The following is an 18,684-nucleotide window of genomic DNA, read 5'->3' on the forward strand; positions in this document are numbered from 1 at the left end:
CATGGAATAACACATTGTGAATAGCATGAACTATGAAATCCCATCTTTAACCTCAGCTTCCCATGTGAGAGACCTGCCAGAGTTGGTCAACTATGAGAAGGTAGAGAAGACTTTGAAGGCACTGATTACCCTTTCGAAGTTGAGGCTCTGGAGCATCTGTACTGCTGTTCATTTAGGAAGAAACCTGCATGCTGCCCAAAGGTGAATAATGTCAATTTCCATTGAAATGTCTTTTTTGTAATTGCATTTTGATAATTAAATACATACCTTTGTGCTTACCAGGAATATAATGCACATTTCTTACTGGGCACTAACACCAAGAAATGTTAATTCATGTACTATTTTTTTTAAGTAGAACAAATTTAGCCACCTGATGAAACTCTGGGGACTTTATTTTTGTTTTTAGATTTCCAGCTGCTCCTCAAGCATTGTTATTACAGTGCTCTTTCTAGAGTAGGCTTACTTAACCAGGGTTTCATGAAAGCCTGGGGTTTCTTGATGGCCCTGGAAGGGTTTCCTGAATGGGTAGGAGTTAATCATTTTATATGTTTATGTTTATATAATTTGTTAAATATTTATTGGGTGATATGATCATATATGGCCATGTTAACCCAATCACCCCTCAAAAAATGACCACTGATGGGCCTGGAGGAGGGGGAGGGCCCCTGGGTGGGTATGACCACAGCTATGCTTCCCAACCATAATGTGCATGATCATGCCACTTCTGGGGTTGCTCAAAGACTGAAGGGGTTTCTCAATTATATATACACATACATACATACATATACACACACACACACACACACATAAGGTAAAGGTATCCCCTGTGCAAGCACCGAGTCATGTCTGACCCTTGGGGTGACGCCTTCTAGCGTTTTCATGGCAGACTCAATACGGGGTGGTTTGCCAGTGCCTTCCCCAGTCATTACCGTTTACCCCCCAGCAAGCTGGGTACTCATTTTACCGACCTCGGAAGGATGGAAGGCTGAATCAACCTTGAGCCGGCTGCTGGGAAGGCTGTTCTAGACCATCCCCCTTCCCAAACATCATTCATGTACAAAATGATGGGGGTAAAACCCATATTTGCTACCCTGAATCCCTTAGAGGTAAAACAGGAAGCAATTGCAATTAACTAAATAAATAAATACACAACTAATCCTGTTCATCTGAAAGGAAATAGTTTCCTGGTGTTGGTAGAACATTTGTAAGTGCTTTTGCATCTTTATTGTTGCTTTTTAAAATCATGGGTAGACAGTCTTGTACTCACCAAAGGCTCGAAGATTCCATCAGAACAGAAGCAGTTTCTGATTTCACTCCCTTGTATAACCTGAATGCTATGTCTGCTACTGCCACATTAATTTACTGTATGCGAGCCAGCAAACTAGTTTGACCTCAGGTTGACTCAGTGGTGAGTGCTTAAAAGGCTGGTTATAAAGTACAAATACTCCCTTGTAAAGAATTAAAAAAAATGAAAGTGGCTTCTTAATAATTTGCACATATTTTCATGTTGAAGAGAAATCAATATAGCTCCATTTTTCTGGAATAGGTCCAAGCCGCATAATGCCCTGAACAGACCACAACTGGTTCTGGCAAAGGAATGTGGGCCTTAGATTCTATCATCAGTGATATAACTTCAGGGCCGTGATAGATTCCGAGTTGCGTAGCCAAGTTTGCTTTTTTAAAATGCAGCTTTAAAAAATGATTTTAAAAGAAGAAACAAAAGGCTGGAACCCAGATTACACAAGTACAGTACTGCTCATGGAAGGGACTTTTTCAGTTTCTTCCCTCCTATTGCAGTCTACCCTCCCCTCCCCCCTTTGCAATTCTGCTACTGGGGAACTCCTTGAACAGTGTGAGAGCAAAATGGGAGTCTGCAATGGTATGGTGTTGTTTGGTTTTTGGAGGCAGCTTCTGAATATTGTTCCCTCTTTTCTATGAACAGAAGGGCTTCCTTTAAGTGGAAAAAATAGGTGAGACTCTCCCAGATCCCTTATGCTGAAGATACCCTTAGGTTTTGTTTTAAATAAACTCAAACTTAGTTCTCAAATCTATTTGTTAACTCCTGTATTGTTCTGTGCTTACATACAAAAGCTTTTACCATACATAAAACTTTGCCTTAACATAAAACTTTGCCCCTACTTTGCTACTTTGCTGATATTCACAGGTCTTACCAATGGCTTTAGCTATACTCATCATTCTTAGCTATACTCATCATTCAATTACTTATCTATCTTGACTCTTATTAGACCTTCCAGACAACTACTGTCCCCCCAAATATATAATGCTTGAGGAAGTCTTGCTTCAATGCATCTGAAGAAGAATGCATGCACAGAAAAATCTTATACCCAGATTTAAACTGTTTGTTTTAAAGGTGTCACTGGCCTCAAACTTTTAAAAAATAATGTGTAATACTTACATTCTTCTAATGAAAACATGCATGGAGCTGAACTAAGCATATGCCTGAAGAATAGTTATTCTTATATGTATTCCCTCTTAGACCCATTATGCACGGGGGTTTTAGTGCACATTCGGGGTGGAATGGCGGCGACTAAAATCACCGATAACGCACGGTGCTGGCTGCAACCGGCTGCAGCTTCGGTGCATGCTGCCGAAAAAGCCGCGTTTGTGAAACGCGGAAGAAAGCGCAGCTTCCGGGTGACCGGGGCGCAACCAGAAGTGGTGCCGGGATCGCCGTGTGCATAATCGGTTACTCTGGGTTTTGCCGCCGTCGTGCCCCGCCCCGTTCATAACCGGTGTGTGTCGCGTCTTCCCCCTCCGCATTTTCCATGTGACCCGAAATCGCCGTTTCGGCAGCCGTGCATAATGGGCCATTGAGAAGCATCAATAAATCTCTTTTCTCAAATTAGTCCCTTTGTAGGCTCCAATTAGTTGGGACGAGCAGCCATGTTTTTCTCAATTAAGAAACCAAACAAATCTAGTTTTGAGATTTAGGGAGACAAGATGTTGGGACAGTGTCAAAAAACATCAGTTTCTACTCATCCTCACTCACTTTCCAGGCCCCGTTTCTCCAGGCCTCTCCAGAACAACAAATCTGGTGAATGAAATGACTCACCTGTATTAACTGAAATGGGTGTCAGACTAGTTATGGTCATAAACGCTACCTAGTGAATGAATGACATGTATGCTGAAGTCTCAAAATAGTAGTCTTGGAAGACAGGCGACAATATCCCAATGAGGATGCCTCAGTGGAGTCTCTTAGGCAGTGGAGCAGTCTTTATGCCAACAGAGCCCCCAGTCTCAGTTGGATTTGCAACAAGCTGCCAACAATCAAAGCTGGTGGTGGTCTGCTCCATTTGAACTGGAGCATATTGTTCAGCGTATTTAATCTGAAAGAAAGGGGTGCATCATTTCCCAGCAAGAAGCATATGGAAAAGGCAGGCCACAGATGGTCTAATCTGGAACATCAAAGGCAACATGTTGTCTCTGTGTTCTATGCCACTCAGTAATACATTATCCTTAGACAGGGCAATCCCTCCCCCTCCCCCTGTATTCAAACTGTGGAAAGATCTTTCAAGAAAAAAGCCAGCAGGTATGCTGGAAAGGACAATAATTTCCATTGTTCCTAGAAAAAACGATTTCAGTGGAATTTTATTTTGGTCATTAAATTTCTCAGAACTGCTTTGTTTTCCAACTCTCAAGGAAAATGGAGGGGGTTTTTTTCCACATATAAATACACTTAATAAAAAATCTATCCAACCAAGAAAAAAAAGTGATAGATTTTCTGCCAACATTTATACTTACTTACAGTGGGTTCCTAAGAATTACATCTTTATAAGCCTGTGGAGTTCAATGGATTTATAAGGCATAACTCAAGACAGCACTGCCATAGCCATTTCTTTAAAAAATGTTTTTCTAAAGTTTGACTATAATAAGTCTTCTGTAGTGCAAAAATGATAACCTCCTCTATGAAAAGATGAGCATACCTTCATTTTCTGGGAAACCAATGTATTCTCAAGTGGTGATGTATGAATTCTGAGGTTCTCCTTTTCCTCAACACAGAAAATCTCTATATGTAAGGAAAATACATGAAGAGGCTGTAAGCCAATAGCCAAACAAGTGTAATACTGTTATCCCAGTAATCCATTTTAATCATAGCAAGACAAATAATGACAGTCAACCGCTAAAGAATCAAAGAAAGGAAGGGAAGGTCCAGTGGCCTTATATTCTGATCTTTAAATTTTGTTTATTAAGAACAGCGTTCCATCTACATACAAATAACAAGTAAGTAATCCATACAAGATTACAAAATTGGCTTTACGTTCCCATCTCGATGGATTTCTAACTATTTAAAAATTGGAAAAGAAGGGAAATTATATTCATGCTTTTCCAGTTCAATCAGGACCAGCTCCTGAATTGTATTAAAGGTTTATTACTGAATTAGAGCCTCTTGTGGCTCAGAGTGGTAAGCAGCAGAAATAATGTCTGGTGAAGAGGGGAGGGTTGGAATGCCTAGCTTTGAAGGAGCGAAAACCAAACAAAGAACTCACAATTTTTGTGTTCCTCAGACTTCTGCTCTCTTCAAGCTGGAGGGAAAAAAGAGATACTCTAGGGAAAATGCAGGCTTTTATCAGTTGGTCGTTCCAGGCTTAAAAGATTATTTACGACAAGGTCGCCATTATGACTCCCCGCACAGGAAGCGGTGATCCGGAGAACTTAGTCTCCATGGATCTGTAGGACCCTCAGGATGCCGTTCCCAGTTCCTGGGGGCAATCTGCAAACAAGATTCGCATATCTTGCTTCTGATCAGCCAGGTGCTTCTGCTCCTGGCCCTCTGCCTGGCTGGGAAGCCTGATACATATCGGGCTAGCATGGCGTCATCTTCAATCATCAGAAATACTGTCTGAAGCGGTCTGTCCATGAGGCTGGGAGTTCGATCCCAGCAACCGGCTCAAGGTTGACTCAGCCTTCCATCCTTCTGAGGTTGGTAAAATGAGTACCCAGCTTGCTGGAGGGTAAACGGTAATGACTGGGGAAGGGAATGGCAAACCACCCCGTATTGAGTCTGCCAAGAAAACACTAGAGGGCGAACCAAGGGTCCAACATGACTCGGTGCTTGCACAAGGGATACCTTTACCTTTACCTTACTGAATTATAGTATGACTTTTATATTTATATTACTTTATTATATTGCAATCTGGGACCTTCATACCTGTGGGACTGCCTCCTCCACTGTAACCCCAAAGAAAGTTAAGATTGAGCACATTAAATCTGCTTGGCCCGAGAGAAATCAAACTGGCCTCAACCAGAGCCATGGACTGGCCTGAAGGAACTTTCTTTGGAATGAGATAAGGGCCCTGCAGGAATTAATACTGTTCTGCGGGACCTGCAAGTCAGAGCTGTTCCACCGGGCCTAAGGTTGAGCTGCTCCTACAAATACAATCAATAAGCTGGTCTCCCTACACAGACATAAACACAAGTAAGAAACATGTCCATTGAGCTCATTAACATCTGAAGCACTTTACTACCCCCTCCCTTCTATCGGAGAGCAGGTGGGAAGTTCCTTCAACATTCGTTCATTTTAAAATGTTTCAATCTGTTTTTTTGATGTATGGTAAGCCACCCCTAGCCCTTGTGGAAGTACGGCATATCAATTTGACAAACAAATAAAATATTCCTTAGCTACATTTTAAAAAATTATCATTAGAAACAGTATGGGTACATAAACACTATTTTCTAGTGACAGATTCTTTCTATTCCTGATGGCATAAAATGTACTGTATAATTAAGAGAGTTGTTTTCTTTATTTTTCTCAAGTTTTACAGAAGTAAATATTTTGTGGTTATCACCAAACATTAAAAATGCATAAGATCAAATCCCATCTTTATCACTCCAAGCTGTAACAAACATTGGCCATTTCTCAATAAATATATCTGACTATAATTACCATTTTAAGACTTCCATGCTGGTATGTTAATTAATAAGTCATGGGACACTAATATGGGACAACAAATTTTTCAATATAATAAACAGACATCCAGGGAGTCTTCATTCTAAAAGTAATTCTTTATTAAGCAAAATTCTTAATCAATCCCAACACATTTCACTGTGTGGCTTTATCAAGGGACATCAAATTTCAAATTGTTTTCAATTGGGGACTTCACTTTAGAAGAATAATCTCTTAACAGAGAATCTGTTGTATATGGTTTTTAACCTGGATACAATTACCGCCAACCAAAGACTGTTGTAGAAAATTCTATGAACAGCTACACCTAGCTTGTTTGATATTATTAATATGAATTTTCTGTATGAAAATGTTCTGGAATTATTATTTATGCATAAATTATGGATCTATGAGGTTTGTGAAACTTGGGGTGGGGGGAAATCAGTAAACAGGTAACTTTATCAGTTCCCCAAGCAGGAGAGAAAGTGATTATTCCAGTTTCAGACAGGGGGTAATAGTGGCAGTTCCTGCCAGATGAAAAAATATACTGGACAGCCAGAAGGGCAGACTTTCATTTCTTAGTGTCCTGACTGCCCAGGTTCAGGTCATTAAAAATGGGATTTCAAAATCAGAGTCACCAACCTTCCCTACCATTATTGGGAATTAAAAACTTTAAGAAATGTTTGCTTCAACTTAAGTATGTGCCAAATTTAAAAATACTTGCATGTGGTTTTGTTGACATCTTTTGACTGCAAACAGAATCCTAGATTTGGAAGGCATAGAAGCCATCTATTCCAACCCGCTGCTCAATGCAGGATAAGTATCTATTCAGCCACTGCTTAAAGCTCACCAATGAAAAGGAGCTCACTAGCTCTTTAGACAGCTGATTCCACTGCTGAACTAGCTGGTACTGAAGTTTAAACATGTAGTTTAAAGCCATGACTGCGGGTCCTTATCTTCTACTGCACATAGTACTCTGGGTGCGCTGATTATTAATATGTGATTATTTCAGCTTGTTGATAGCTTTGTAAATGGGTTATCTATTGGCCTCTACATGAAAGAAAGCCATGGATAAAGGCTATATGGCCCACTTTACCACCCCGAGGGCCAAGGCCTGATGGGTTGCTCCCACCTTCTAATCCAAGGTATAAAGATCAACCTGCTTTTAATATGAGTTAAGTATCAAATAGCTCACTTCTTTACTGTGGTATTCTTTAGACCTCCTTCTTCTCCTGTTTCCTCCATTCTTCTTTCCTTTCAGATTATCTACACTTTTAGATGGTAAGCCTACTTGTGCAATACTCTAGACCAGCCCTTTTCAACCTTTTAACTGTGGAGGAGCCACCGAAAGATGTTTTCAGGCTTTGTGGCCCCCTAGAAGTGATGTCAAGAGCCTCTTGTGGTGCAGAGTGGTAAGGCAGCAGACGTGCAGTCTGAAGCTCTGCCCATGAGGCTGGGAGTTCAATCCCAGCAGCCGGCTCAAGGTTGACTCAGCCTTTCATCCTTCTGAGGTCGGTAAAATGAGTACCCAGCTTGCTGCTGGGGGGTAAACGATAATGACTGGGGAGGGCACTGGCAAACCACCCCGTATTGAGTCTGCCATGAAAACACTAGAGGGCGTCACCCCAAGGGTCAGACATGACCCAGTACTTGCATAGGGGATACCTTTACCTTTATGTCACCCTTCAACAGGAAAATGAATCCAATCAGAGCCTATACCTCTGTAATGCAAGTACCCAAACTTCACTCAATTCATCAAGCAACTCCATCTATAAATCACAAGCTAACTTTGATAGTAGTGTAGGATTTTATCCTAGTTTTGAATGCCTGTTTTTCTCTTGATCCGCCAAATAACCGTGCCTTCTCCATTGACATTAGCATCCTCCTTGTTTCCTGAAAGATGCACGCAGTTAATTGAGTGAAAGACTCTTTTTTTTTTTTGTGCTTCATTTTGATCCACTATGCAAAGAAGCATCATCAGATTTCAGGCTTGGATGGGTTTTTTTTCTTATCTGATACCATTCAATGAAGAGAGTAATTATGCTAGGACTGGTCAGTGGTAAAAGGAAACCAGGTTTCCACAGTTATTTGCTGACGTGTTCTTGTGCATTGATTTCTCGAGGGTGCCCCCGATTTTGCACCTGGCATTCTACATTTGTGGGTTTCTCCAGTGCCCTCCAGGACTCTATTCATGGCTTGCATTTTACACTTCTGTCGGAAGAGTAGGCATTCCTGGCTCTTGCCTCGCCTCCTTTCCCTTTCAAAAAAATTCTGAGCATGCACAATAACATAATGGCGGAACCTTCCCCCCCCCCCCTACACACACACACACTTGTTCTCATGTCTTGCTCTCATTGCAAATTTAAAGCCGGCTTGGGGAAAATGGTGCCTGATTGCACCTTTGGTTCCACTGTGCCACTTGTGTTGTTCATTTCCTCCCTCCTCCCTCAATAACAATGCATGTTATTTTGTTTTTTAAAGAACCCAGTCATTACCTTGGGTCACTCCTGTGTTGTAAAACAAAGCTTTTTTTTTTTTTTTTAACTTGGGGAAATCCCTGGATAAAATGTTAGTAGCCTCCCTGTCTGAAATTGACCACCACTACATTTCCCTTCATGAAATTGACAGTCTTCTGTTGAATGTTCAGTCTTGCTGGAGAGGGAGATGGAGAGATGGTGTGAGTGTCATGCTTGTGCTACATTGGAACTGCATTTTCACATAATCCTGTTCAAAACCTTTAAAAATGCAGGGGGGAATGGAGAAGGGCAGGCATCAATTTGAGGTGGGAAACAGTGGAGGAAGCCAATGGAACTTTTGCTCTCCCACTTAGGTTACTGCAAATTCTCTCCCAGGGGAGGGGATGGGGAGAATCACATTTAACTGAGATCCACAAAACACAGGGCAAACAGGGAGTGCAATCAGGAGAAGTGTGAAAGTAATTAAATTCCATGGAGCTTTATCGGTGCTGCCACAAAGTTTTTTAGTAACTGAGGAAAAGGCCATTGGACACTGGCCAGGGCATTATACAACTTAAAGAACCAATGCAAGATTGAAAAGAGCGGCAACAGTTGACCCATGTTGTGTTTATCGCAACAGGTAAACTGGTCCCAAGTCCATGATTTTGATCTGAGCTGACTTTAGATGTTCAGATGAAGACATCTCGTCATGAAGAAAGAAGCAGGTTCATGGCAAAAAAGTTCCAACGTGTTCCTTTGACCCTACCGTTCTCTCCGCATGTCTGGGGAGCCACCTCAATGCCTACTTAGTTAAGTCGGTTTCCTCGCACCGAATCCTGAAGCAAGGGATGATCCGACCCGCTCAAATGTGTAAAAATGAAGTGGCGCTTGGGCGCACGGCGCCTGCGGAGACCCCCCTCAGGAGGACCGACTACCGAGGCGCATCAAAGTTCGTCCCTCAGCAGCAGCCGCGCTTGGCTCTTCGCCTTGCCTGGCGTGCCGGGTCCGGTCCGAAAGGGGCGGAATCGCCCCAAGAGCCTGCCCGAGGCAGAGCCGGAGAGCATCGGGGGAGAGGGGCGCGAGAAGCCGCCTGCCTGCCTCCCTCGGCCGGGCCGGCGCAGGAGCGCGGAGAATGTCTTGGCGCGTCTGGGCCGGCTGGCGGGCCCGCTCGGACTCCGGCCAGGCGCCGGGGCCCTTTCCGCGCCGCGCCATTCCAGGTCGCCCCCCGGCTGCGCTCTGCCGAGGCTCGCCGGGAGGGCGCCTCGGACTGCTGCTGTTGCTGAGGGGGGCTGTCGGGGGGCGGGGGCGGCCGCAGGGCAGGCAGGCAGGCAGGAAGCAGGAGCCGCTCCTGCAGCGCCGACTGTCCCGGCCGTGACTGCGGGGCCCCACACCATCCCGCCAGCGCTTGGCTGCAGCGCCGCCGCGGAGGAGAGGAGAGGGGAGGGGGGGGAGCCCCAAGTTCCGCTTCCTGAAAGCGCCTCGCTGCAGCCGGACGAGTGTGCGAAGGCGCCCAGGCGGCAGTAGGACGGCGAGCCCACGCGCATGGCTGTCGAGAGGACGCGGCGCTTCACGCGGAGCCTGCTGCGCCCGGGCTCGGCGCTGGAGTTTCGCCACAGCGCCGCTGCCGCTGCCGCCGCCGCCACCGGCGCTCCGTGTGGCCGCCTCCAGCAGAGGGTGAGTCAGGTCGCCTCTTCTGGCGAGCGCGGGAAAAGCGCGGAGGGGCGCCCGGGCGAAACTTTGTGGGGTGGCCAGTGGGGTTTCTCGGGGCTTGCACACCGGGGGGGGGGGGCAGGCTTGTGGAGCGACTGTCGAGGAAAGGGCATTTGGGACACCGCTGTCATGTTCACTTAAGGGGGCGCCCCTTTCATCCCCACATCTGCATTTTGTCAAGCCGGGGTCCCTTCGGTAAAGCTTTCGGATTGTATCACTCTCAAATGGTCTGGGCAGAGGCTCACAACAAGCTGGTAAGGTAGGCCAGTTGTCATCGCTGCGTTCGAAAAAGGAAGGAGGGCTGAGGCCGGGAACCTCTTCCGGCTGGAGTCTGGATATTTTCTGCTTCATACCTGAGTCTGGTGCAATGCTACGGGAAACAGTGACACTTTTCTCATGTCGTTCAAGTCAGTGGGCATATAGAAATGTATAACTCAGATGAGGATCAAGATGTGTAGCCAGGTTAGTCTGAATGTAGCACCTTAAAGATTAACATTTGTGGCTGGTTACAAGCTTTGGTGAATCACGGTGCATGTGGTTTAGGATCTAGAATGTAGTTTAGGATCCCACCATTTAGCATTCTCATTGAGCTGGGCTGCCTCTCTAATATTGCTCCATTCTTGTTTTCCTTACCTCCAGACTTCCATGGAGACTTTCTGCTCATTTGTTTTAACTTTTTTTTTTTTTAAAGTGTCCTGTTACTTATTTGGTATGGGAACATTTTGATTCTGTGAGGCACATGTTTCTGCTCAACATTCGCAGAGAAATTGATGCATCTAAATGTTCTGAATAAATCACAATCTGTCTAGCAGAAGAAATGGGTGGATTCTGACGATCTGTTCTGAATTTGCCATTAATGCTACATTAATTATGTGAATAGCTTGGCTGTCTTGGATTGACAGCTTTTGAACATGTGCTGTTTCGACTACTGTCAGTGTTGAGTGACCAGAAAGGCATGTGACTCTTGAAACGCTTGTGGCAAGACATTTTCCTTTGAATCCTGTCTTGAGCATTGTCTTTGGAACAAAAAAATTAACATTTTAATCCAGTGTGAATAGCTGTCTACAAAAACAATTTTAATTTGATTGTATGATTACATGGGTGTGCTCAAAAAAGATACAGAAACCATTTTGTAATATAGTCAATAGTTATATTCTGAGATATATATTTATATATTTATCATCTGCTGAGGCTGAAGGCAATGCGTATGAATGTGCATGTATAATAGCTTGCCATGGGCCTGTGATGCTGAGCATGGTAGTAATATGTGAACTCACCAAAGGAGTTTCTTCACTGCTTCCTCTTTCTTGTCTTCAGGCAAAAGATTTCCCTAACAAAAGCCTTGGCTAGCTTGAAACTTGCTTGGCTTCTCGAATGCTGCCATAGCAGCATGACATGCAGACTTGTTTGAGCAATCCAGAGTATTCATTTGCTTCTCAGTTGTCCTGTGTAATCGGAGTCCACCAGTGGTGTTGCGAATATGCCTTTGGTCTACTACTGTATCATAACTAGCCGTTCTCTTACACGTATTTTGCTCATCAGCCCATTGCATCAGGTGATCTGTAGTCTTAAAGTTGCATAAACGTTTGGTTGAGATGAATTTTGGAAAAATCATAGTCAGATTTGGCATGCAGATGACAATATAGGAATGCAGATGTTGGAAAGAAGAGTAGTCTGAATGCGGTCAGTACAACAGGACGCAGCGCTTGTTGAGCATATTGCCATAATGAAAATCTCCCAATTGAAGGTGAAATGTGGTTGAACAGCACACAAAAAGAAAAAGAAAAGAAAGGGGGGAAGTGGATTTCGATGCCAGCATCATAACTTTTAGAGCAGAATTCAGCTCAGCCAGAATGTCAGCATTCAATTTTAATTTTGCCTTTTGAAAATCCTGGCATCAGATCCAGAATTGATCCACAATATGGAACAAGCCCCATTCAACTTGGGACCCCACTTGCCGCTTGCACACTTACTACAGATAGTGCCTGTCCAGGTTATAGTTGTATCATCCCGGTCCTTTCTAAGAAGTCAAGGTCATCTTTGGTGCTGCTGCATTCTGCCATGGTCACTGTGGTCACATTTGCATTCCAGACCCTGCTGTCTACCCCCATCCCCGCCAAATTTTAGTTTGAATGACATTTCTTATCTGACAGTAGTGTAGGTATCACTAGCCTCATATTGAAGTTCTGCTTAAAGACACCCTGTGAGGTAGGTGAGGCTGATATTACTGCTCGGTCAGAACAGCTCTTTCAGTGCTGTGGTGAGCCCAAGGTCACCCAGCTGGTTGTTGGAATAGACAACGTCCGGTGTACAAAGAGAAGAAGAGAAGAAGACCCTGAAGGAGTTAGCAAGAAGACTGTTAGATAGGTTGTTCCATAAATAAATCCTTTTATCTCCTTTATCCTAAAATAGAGTGTGTGCATATCTATGACTTATTTACTCTGCTAACACTGGTTGCATGTGGGGCAGTGCAGAATTGAACCCAGCTCGCCAGATTAGAAGACCATACTCCTAACCACTACACCAAGCTTCTCTCTCCTATAATTGGTTGTGGGTGTGTTGGGAGTTGAACGTTAGCTCTATCACCAGAGGCTCCAGGAATTTCCCAACCTTGGCAACCCTAGTGATGTTACACCCTTCCTCTTTCCATGATACTTCCTCTGCAACCCACATGACTGTTTGGTCTACACAAGTCTTGCACCCCCAAGAATCACCTTTCTTGGTAGGACTCATTGCTGGCTGGAGGGGACTTTGAGAAAGATCTGCCGCTACGCCTGGCATTGCAGTCTACAGACATGACTTCACGTTCAGGCCTTTGAAATTGTTGGTTTTTATATTGTTTATGTATTCTAAATTGCTGTTTGAGTCACTGTGACACCCTATATTTGTCTATTGAAAATATGTATTATATTTTATTCTCTCACGGAACTCTAGGTGGCTTACAATAGGTGGGGCATAAACATTCTGAGCCAATAAAGTATGTACATTTCGTAGTTCTTAACACTGGCCTCAATCCATGCTTATGAGTCTATATTAAAAACAAAAACATACTGTCTCAAAGAAGGTTGCCACCTATACTTACAAAACCCTCTACAAATAAAATGTAAGCCACAATGTAAACAAACTGTTAATGATGAGGCAAATCCATTAATTGGTATTATGGAAAGTTTACTCTCCTAAATATCCATAACTGATTTGTTTCACATGCATTTATTTTAATATTTTCAGTGGAAAAGTGGGTTTTTCCCATCTCCCCTCTACTTCCTTTGTCTTTATTTGTTTCTGGATTTTTCGGCCATATTAACAAGTCCTTTAAGACTGTTGTGTTACTTGTAGGGACCCAGCTCTCTTTTTTTAATTAGTGAGCTTTAACTGCACATTCTGAAACTCAGATTTAATTTGGAAGGGTTTTTAATGTTTGCTATGGCTTTAATGGGGTTTCAATGATAATTTCTGGTAGTTAAATAAATTTTTGGTTTTACTGTGTTTGTGTGTATTTGGTGCTATTTATGGAGAAAGGTAGAATGCAGATATTTTCAATAAAAATAAAATAAATAAATCCTGGGGACAATGTTTGCAGGAAATAACAATAGGGAGCAAAACACTTTTTAAGGCATGCGTATGTAATACCCGAAAGAAAATCTTAGAATCATATAATTTGAAGGTACCTTTGAAGGTGGCCTGAAATTGAATTAATGTGGCACTTCTGCTTTGGTAAGCTGTTTTCTTGCAATGCTTCATTGCAGGCAAGTATGTAGCATGCATGCATAGTTTTGTACATGTGTGCATAGCTTGCTACATATATGCAGTGGTAGCTGCAACATATATGCAATTGCAGGCATCCTTGCTGCTGCTTGTGTGCTGTGGATTAGGCCAGGTAATCCTATATATATATATTCACAGATATAGATTCAGGTGGCAAGCAATAGGACAGGGTTTGAGTCAAGTGGTACCCTTAAGACCAACAACAAAGTTTAAGTCTGGGTATAAACCTTTGTTTGCTGCCATGTAAGTGGGGCCTTCATTTCTCAAGATATCCAGGACAGTGCTTTTCATCAGCCCTGCCAGAATAGGAAACCGAAGGTGCAAATGTTGTAGGCAATTTGTGCTCCACTCAACCCATACGCACAATTTCTGTGCAGTCATTCCTTTCAGGATGCAAGCCCCATTGCAATGAATGAAGATTGTGTAGTGACAGGGCTTGGAAGATGACTTCCTTTCTCTGCTTCCTTTGTCTCCTACTCCTGATGAATGAAATTGCTGGCATGGAAGTATTCTGTTGGGAAGTTTCAAAACCAAACAAAGATAGTTTCACATTGTGTAATTAGAGACTGCAACATTGCCACAGGATGTGGCTGAGATACCCATGATTTAGCAATTCTCAAAACACAAATGTCATATGTATTAAAGTACAGATGATCTGAAATGATGGTTGCATTCATAGTACATTTCCCATACAATTGTTCCACTACCTTAAATGAGATTAATGTGGAATGGATTATTTGCACCAATATTTTGGGCTACTTTGTGTTAAAGTATTGAGGCCAGTGTTCTAAGTCAGGGGTAGTCAACCTATGGTCCTCCAGATATCCATGGGCTACAATTCTCATGAGCCACTATCAGTATTTTCTGGAACAATTGTATGGGAAATGTACTATGAATGCAACCATCATTTCAGATCATCTGTACTTTAATTGGTTGGTAAAATGAGTACCCAGCTTGCTGGGGGGGGGGTAAACGGTAATGACTGGGGAAGGCACTGGCAAACCACCCCATACTGCGTCTGCCATAAAAATGCTAGAGGGCATCACCCCGAGGGTCAGACATGACACTTACTTTGTTTTCTTGAAGGTGGGGGAGGATTGAAGAAGTCAGAGGAGGGAGGAAAAAATCCTTTCTTAAAGGGGGGGGGGAGAATCGAAGAAGGCAGGAAAAAAATCCAAGATGGACAGAAGTTGAGAGAAATTAGGGGCTTTTCCTTTAAGGCAAGTTTGTCACATGACCACCTGTGGCCAATCATGGGTTCTCTACCATGGAGGAGAGCCCAGATTCAAAACAATGCAATTTTAAAATATATTGAGCATTAAAAGCACTCAAAGATATCACACAATAAAGGTAGGGTCACTCCGGATCAATCCTTCTTGCTGCAGAAGGAAAATTTAAATCACCCCAAATCAAAACGGAAATTGCATTTTGTGTAGACGGCAGGGACTGAATCGACCTGGGATTGGAATAAAAGCTCCGTGCAGTTTACACCCTAGTTTGGCCCTGCAGTGTGTGGTTTCCTTCTGTCATTTCCTCTTAACAGTAATGCAGTAATGTTGTGGGCATGCTTTCTGGAATGCAACTTTCTCCAAGGTAACTGTGTGTAGGATCCTTGGTTGAATGTGTGAAAGTAGCCAAGGAATCCCATTCCTTAGTTAATGTGTTTAAGTAGTCAAGTTATCAGAATGTTCATGAGCCACTTGTGTCAGCAGAAGATCCATTTTCTAGTAGGTGGTGATAAACACTGTGGTATTTAACAGCCCATCTGCCCATGTTTGCATGCTTCTAGTAGCAGATTGTTGATTCCTGAATTGTCCTTAACCTTTTTTGTACTTTACATGTGATCCAATTGTTCTCATCAATATACTTGAAGTAAGCAAAAAAAAGCAAATCAATTCTAGTTGGAGCTTAAACTTTTGGGAGAAATATTTTGATTCAAAATAAATTGTAATTTGTATGGACTTAATCAGTGAACGTATCAGTTGTTGTGGTTTTATTAGGATTGCTAAATGTGGCTCCTGCATAAATCCTTACAGATTCTTATAAGGAAATTATGACATCTGGAAAATCTAGTATTCATGGGCTCTCCTTTGCCAAAACCACATTAAGGAGAGAGACATTGATTTTGCAATTTCTGTGACTATAGAAGCATCCAAGTGTTGCTGAAAAAATGTTGGTGAAACTTTCAAAGAAAGGTTTTTTATGCTTTTCAAACATTATGCTAGAGGCAAAGCCCATTGCATGCAAGAATAGAACAGGTGGTAGTGGCAACCATGGGGCTGGCTCATGCAGTGCTCCTTCCCCCACTCCCCAGAAATGAGTGGAAGGAAAGGCTCAGCTGAGGCCACACTCAATGCCATAGGGCTAGCAAACAGGTTGACTCTCTTTCCTCCCTGGCCTCAGACAGGAAGGAGGGCTGAAACAGATTGGGGCAGCCAGCCAGGGGAGCTAGGCCACACAGCTGGCTGCCCTCCCCCTGCTCCTTCAGGAGGCTTGGGAGCGTAGCAGCTCAGTAGTGGGGACTGGGTCATGAGGGGGTTGGGCCATGAGGGCCAGCCTCCTCCCCTCCGCCTTGGCTTACCGGCTGCTGGCGCTTTCTGCTCATGGTGACTAGAAGCAGTAGTAAGGAGGAGGAGGAGGACAAGGGCAGGGAAGACCTGCAATTGGCCCTCTTTGGGGGATTTCCTCTCCTATTGGGGGTATATCCTCCACTACGGGCTGATCGGGTAGGGTGTGCATCATCCATAAATTAACCCAACATTATTATGGCAAAAGATTAAAATGCCAGTCAGCTACAATTTTCAGCACAATGAATATTTGGAGGTTGCAGTACTCAGTAGAGAAACTGAACAATCATAGTTGAAATCATTTTGAGATTTAGTTTGTGGACCAAAACCTATTGTATTTTGCTTGTGGAGTTAACATTTTGTAATAAGTTCTCCATAGAGATATTAGTCCAGATGTAATCTGCTTTTGATTTAGATGGGGAACGTGGTTTTAACAGTGATGTTTTAGTGAGATCAGCCACCGTGCAGATAAGATCAACTCCTATAAGATAGATAGCCCATTGGTAAGACAATCACCCCTAAATTGGGTATCCATATATAGATGCTGAAAGGTTCTACCTACTTTGGGGTATATGTTAGGTATGCATAAAAATGACTGTATTTCTTTTAAGCACTTATAACCTGGCCTTTCTCCCAGTTAATTGAGAGCCAAGGCAGGTAACACCAATTAAATCTGTCTGGACATGTGCTTGCATCTGAGACTCAATCTTCCCCTTGAAGTTGGGATACTTACCTGGCCTGCAGCCACTGGAGGGGAGGAGGGAGCGGCCACAAATCCAGCATTGGTCAGGCCAGTTTGAAAGCCAGCTGTCTTGGACTTAGTGCTACCTCTGATGCAAGGGAGCTGGCTGGGAGTACACAGCCCAGCACCATTATGGCCTGAAGGGCCCCAAGGAGGAGTCGGTCCATAATTGAGAACTGTGGATTCTACTGCTGGGGTGGAAAGAGGAAGGTCATCCCAGGCAGCCACAGCCAAGGCCCTGGCTGATGATGCCAGTGGCAAGGAGCACGCTCCCCATCTAAATCAAAAGCATAAAGAGGCCCACTTGGGGCAAGTAGAACCAGCATGGCTGGGCCAGACTCAGATGCAGGGGCAACTGGGCTAATGGAGAAGAATGGGGTGCTCACAGATCAGTACAAATCAGCTTATGGACCAAATGCAGTTGGTTTAAAAACTAATACTTTGTTGGCTAGTGTCAAGACCTCCTTGTGCAATAAAAGATTGGGGTCCAACAGGATGCTCAAAGTCTTTGTTTGACAAATTAACACTTTGTACAATAGGCAAAACAAAAAAGGACCCTCCCCCTCCCCCCAATTGCGTAATGAGGAATGAAGATGCTCTAAGGAACAGAACAATGAGAACAGCTGACTCCTCCATATTAGCCTGACAGCAGCCTTGTGAGGTTAGGCTGAGTGTGGGTGACTGGTATAACTTCGCTCACCAAATTTCCATGGAAAAGGGTGGATCTGAACTGGGTTTTTGAGATCCTATTCAAGCTCTCTAACCACTGTACCACACTGGCTTAATTGGAATTAATTTCCCCTCTCCCCAACATGCCCACACATGAGACATGGGGATTCTTAATTAGGGTTTGCTTCAGGTTCAGAATATCAGTTTGTAAGGGGAAATTATAACAGGTTGAAAGTTCCTGGCTTTGTATGCCAGGGAAACCTGGATTTGTTCATTTTGATCTGCACAAGAAGGGAGAGGGAAGGAGCCAAGGTTCAGCAGTGTGGCCTCAAAATCAGGTTCACATGGACTAATTATGCACGGGCAGAAGGGCTGGGGATGGTGGTGACAGAGCATCGGGCTAATCTTCTCCCATGCATACACAGGACGCGGCGGGGCATTCTGGCCCACCGCTAGAAATCATCATCGGCATGGCACAGCCACAGCATAATCTCTTTTGGTGTCTGACTCCAGCCTCTGTCAGACTGAGGAGCTCTAGCCTTCACAAAGACATCTTCCAGTGTAAGTGGCATTTGGCTCACACCAAAAGTTCACACCTCTGATCACGGCCAGCTTCAGTACTTGTTAACAGATAGGAACAAGAGCACACCGTAGACACCTTCTTTAGGTGTCAAAAATATTTCAGATCATGGACTTGATGGTAGGAATTTGAAATGGTACCTTGGGTCCACCATGACATGGCCATACAATCTTTAGCAAAGTCTTTCCTGTCTGGCTTGGAAAATGCCATAAATATTATGACTAGATAATGCCAGCTTGATTCAAACGTGATATGATATTAACTCGTCTATCACAAAAAGAGTGATTCTTAAA

The 18,684-nt window shown here is 43.6% G+C and overlaps 1 protein-coding gene across 3 annotated transcripts in view; it reads left to right on the plus strand.

Annotated features, from left to right (window-relative positions):
• Nucleotides 1–9,334: 9,334 nt before the first annotated feature.
• DOCK10 (dedicator of cytokinesis 10) overlaps nucleotides 9,335–18,684 on the plus strand; it is a 181,492-nt gene continuing 172,142 nt past the window's right edge. Inside the window, exon 1 of one of the 3 annotated variants that reach the window (XM_077348873.1) lies at nucleotides 9,335–10,032. In XM_077348873.1, coding sequence (XP_077204988.1) covers nucleotides 9,901–10,032 — 132 coding nt within the window. In that variant the 5' untranslated portion in view covers nucleotides 9,335–9,900. Of the gene's footprint in view, nucleotides 10,033–10,503; nucleotides 10,531–18,684 lie in introns of those variants that run through there. The other 2 variants (XM_077348874.1, XM_077348879.1) reach the window with 2 other exon arrangements.

The sequence above is a fragment of the Paroedura picta genome, chromosome 8 (assembly GCF_049243985.1).
Source record: "Paroedura picta isolate Pp20150507F chromosome 8, Ppicta_v3.0, whole genome shotgun sequence".
NCBI classification, from domain to species: Eukaryota; Metazoa; Chordata; class Lepidosauria; order Squamata; family Gekkonidae; genus Paroedura; species Paroedura picta.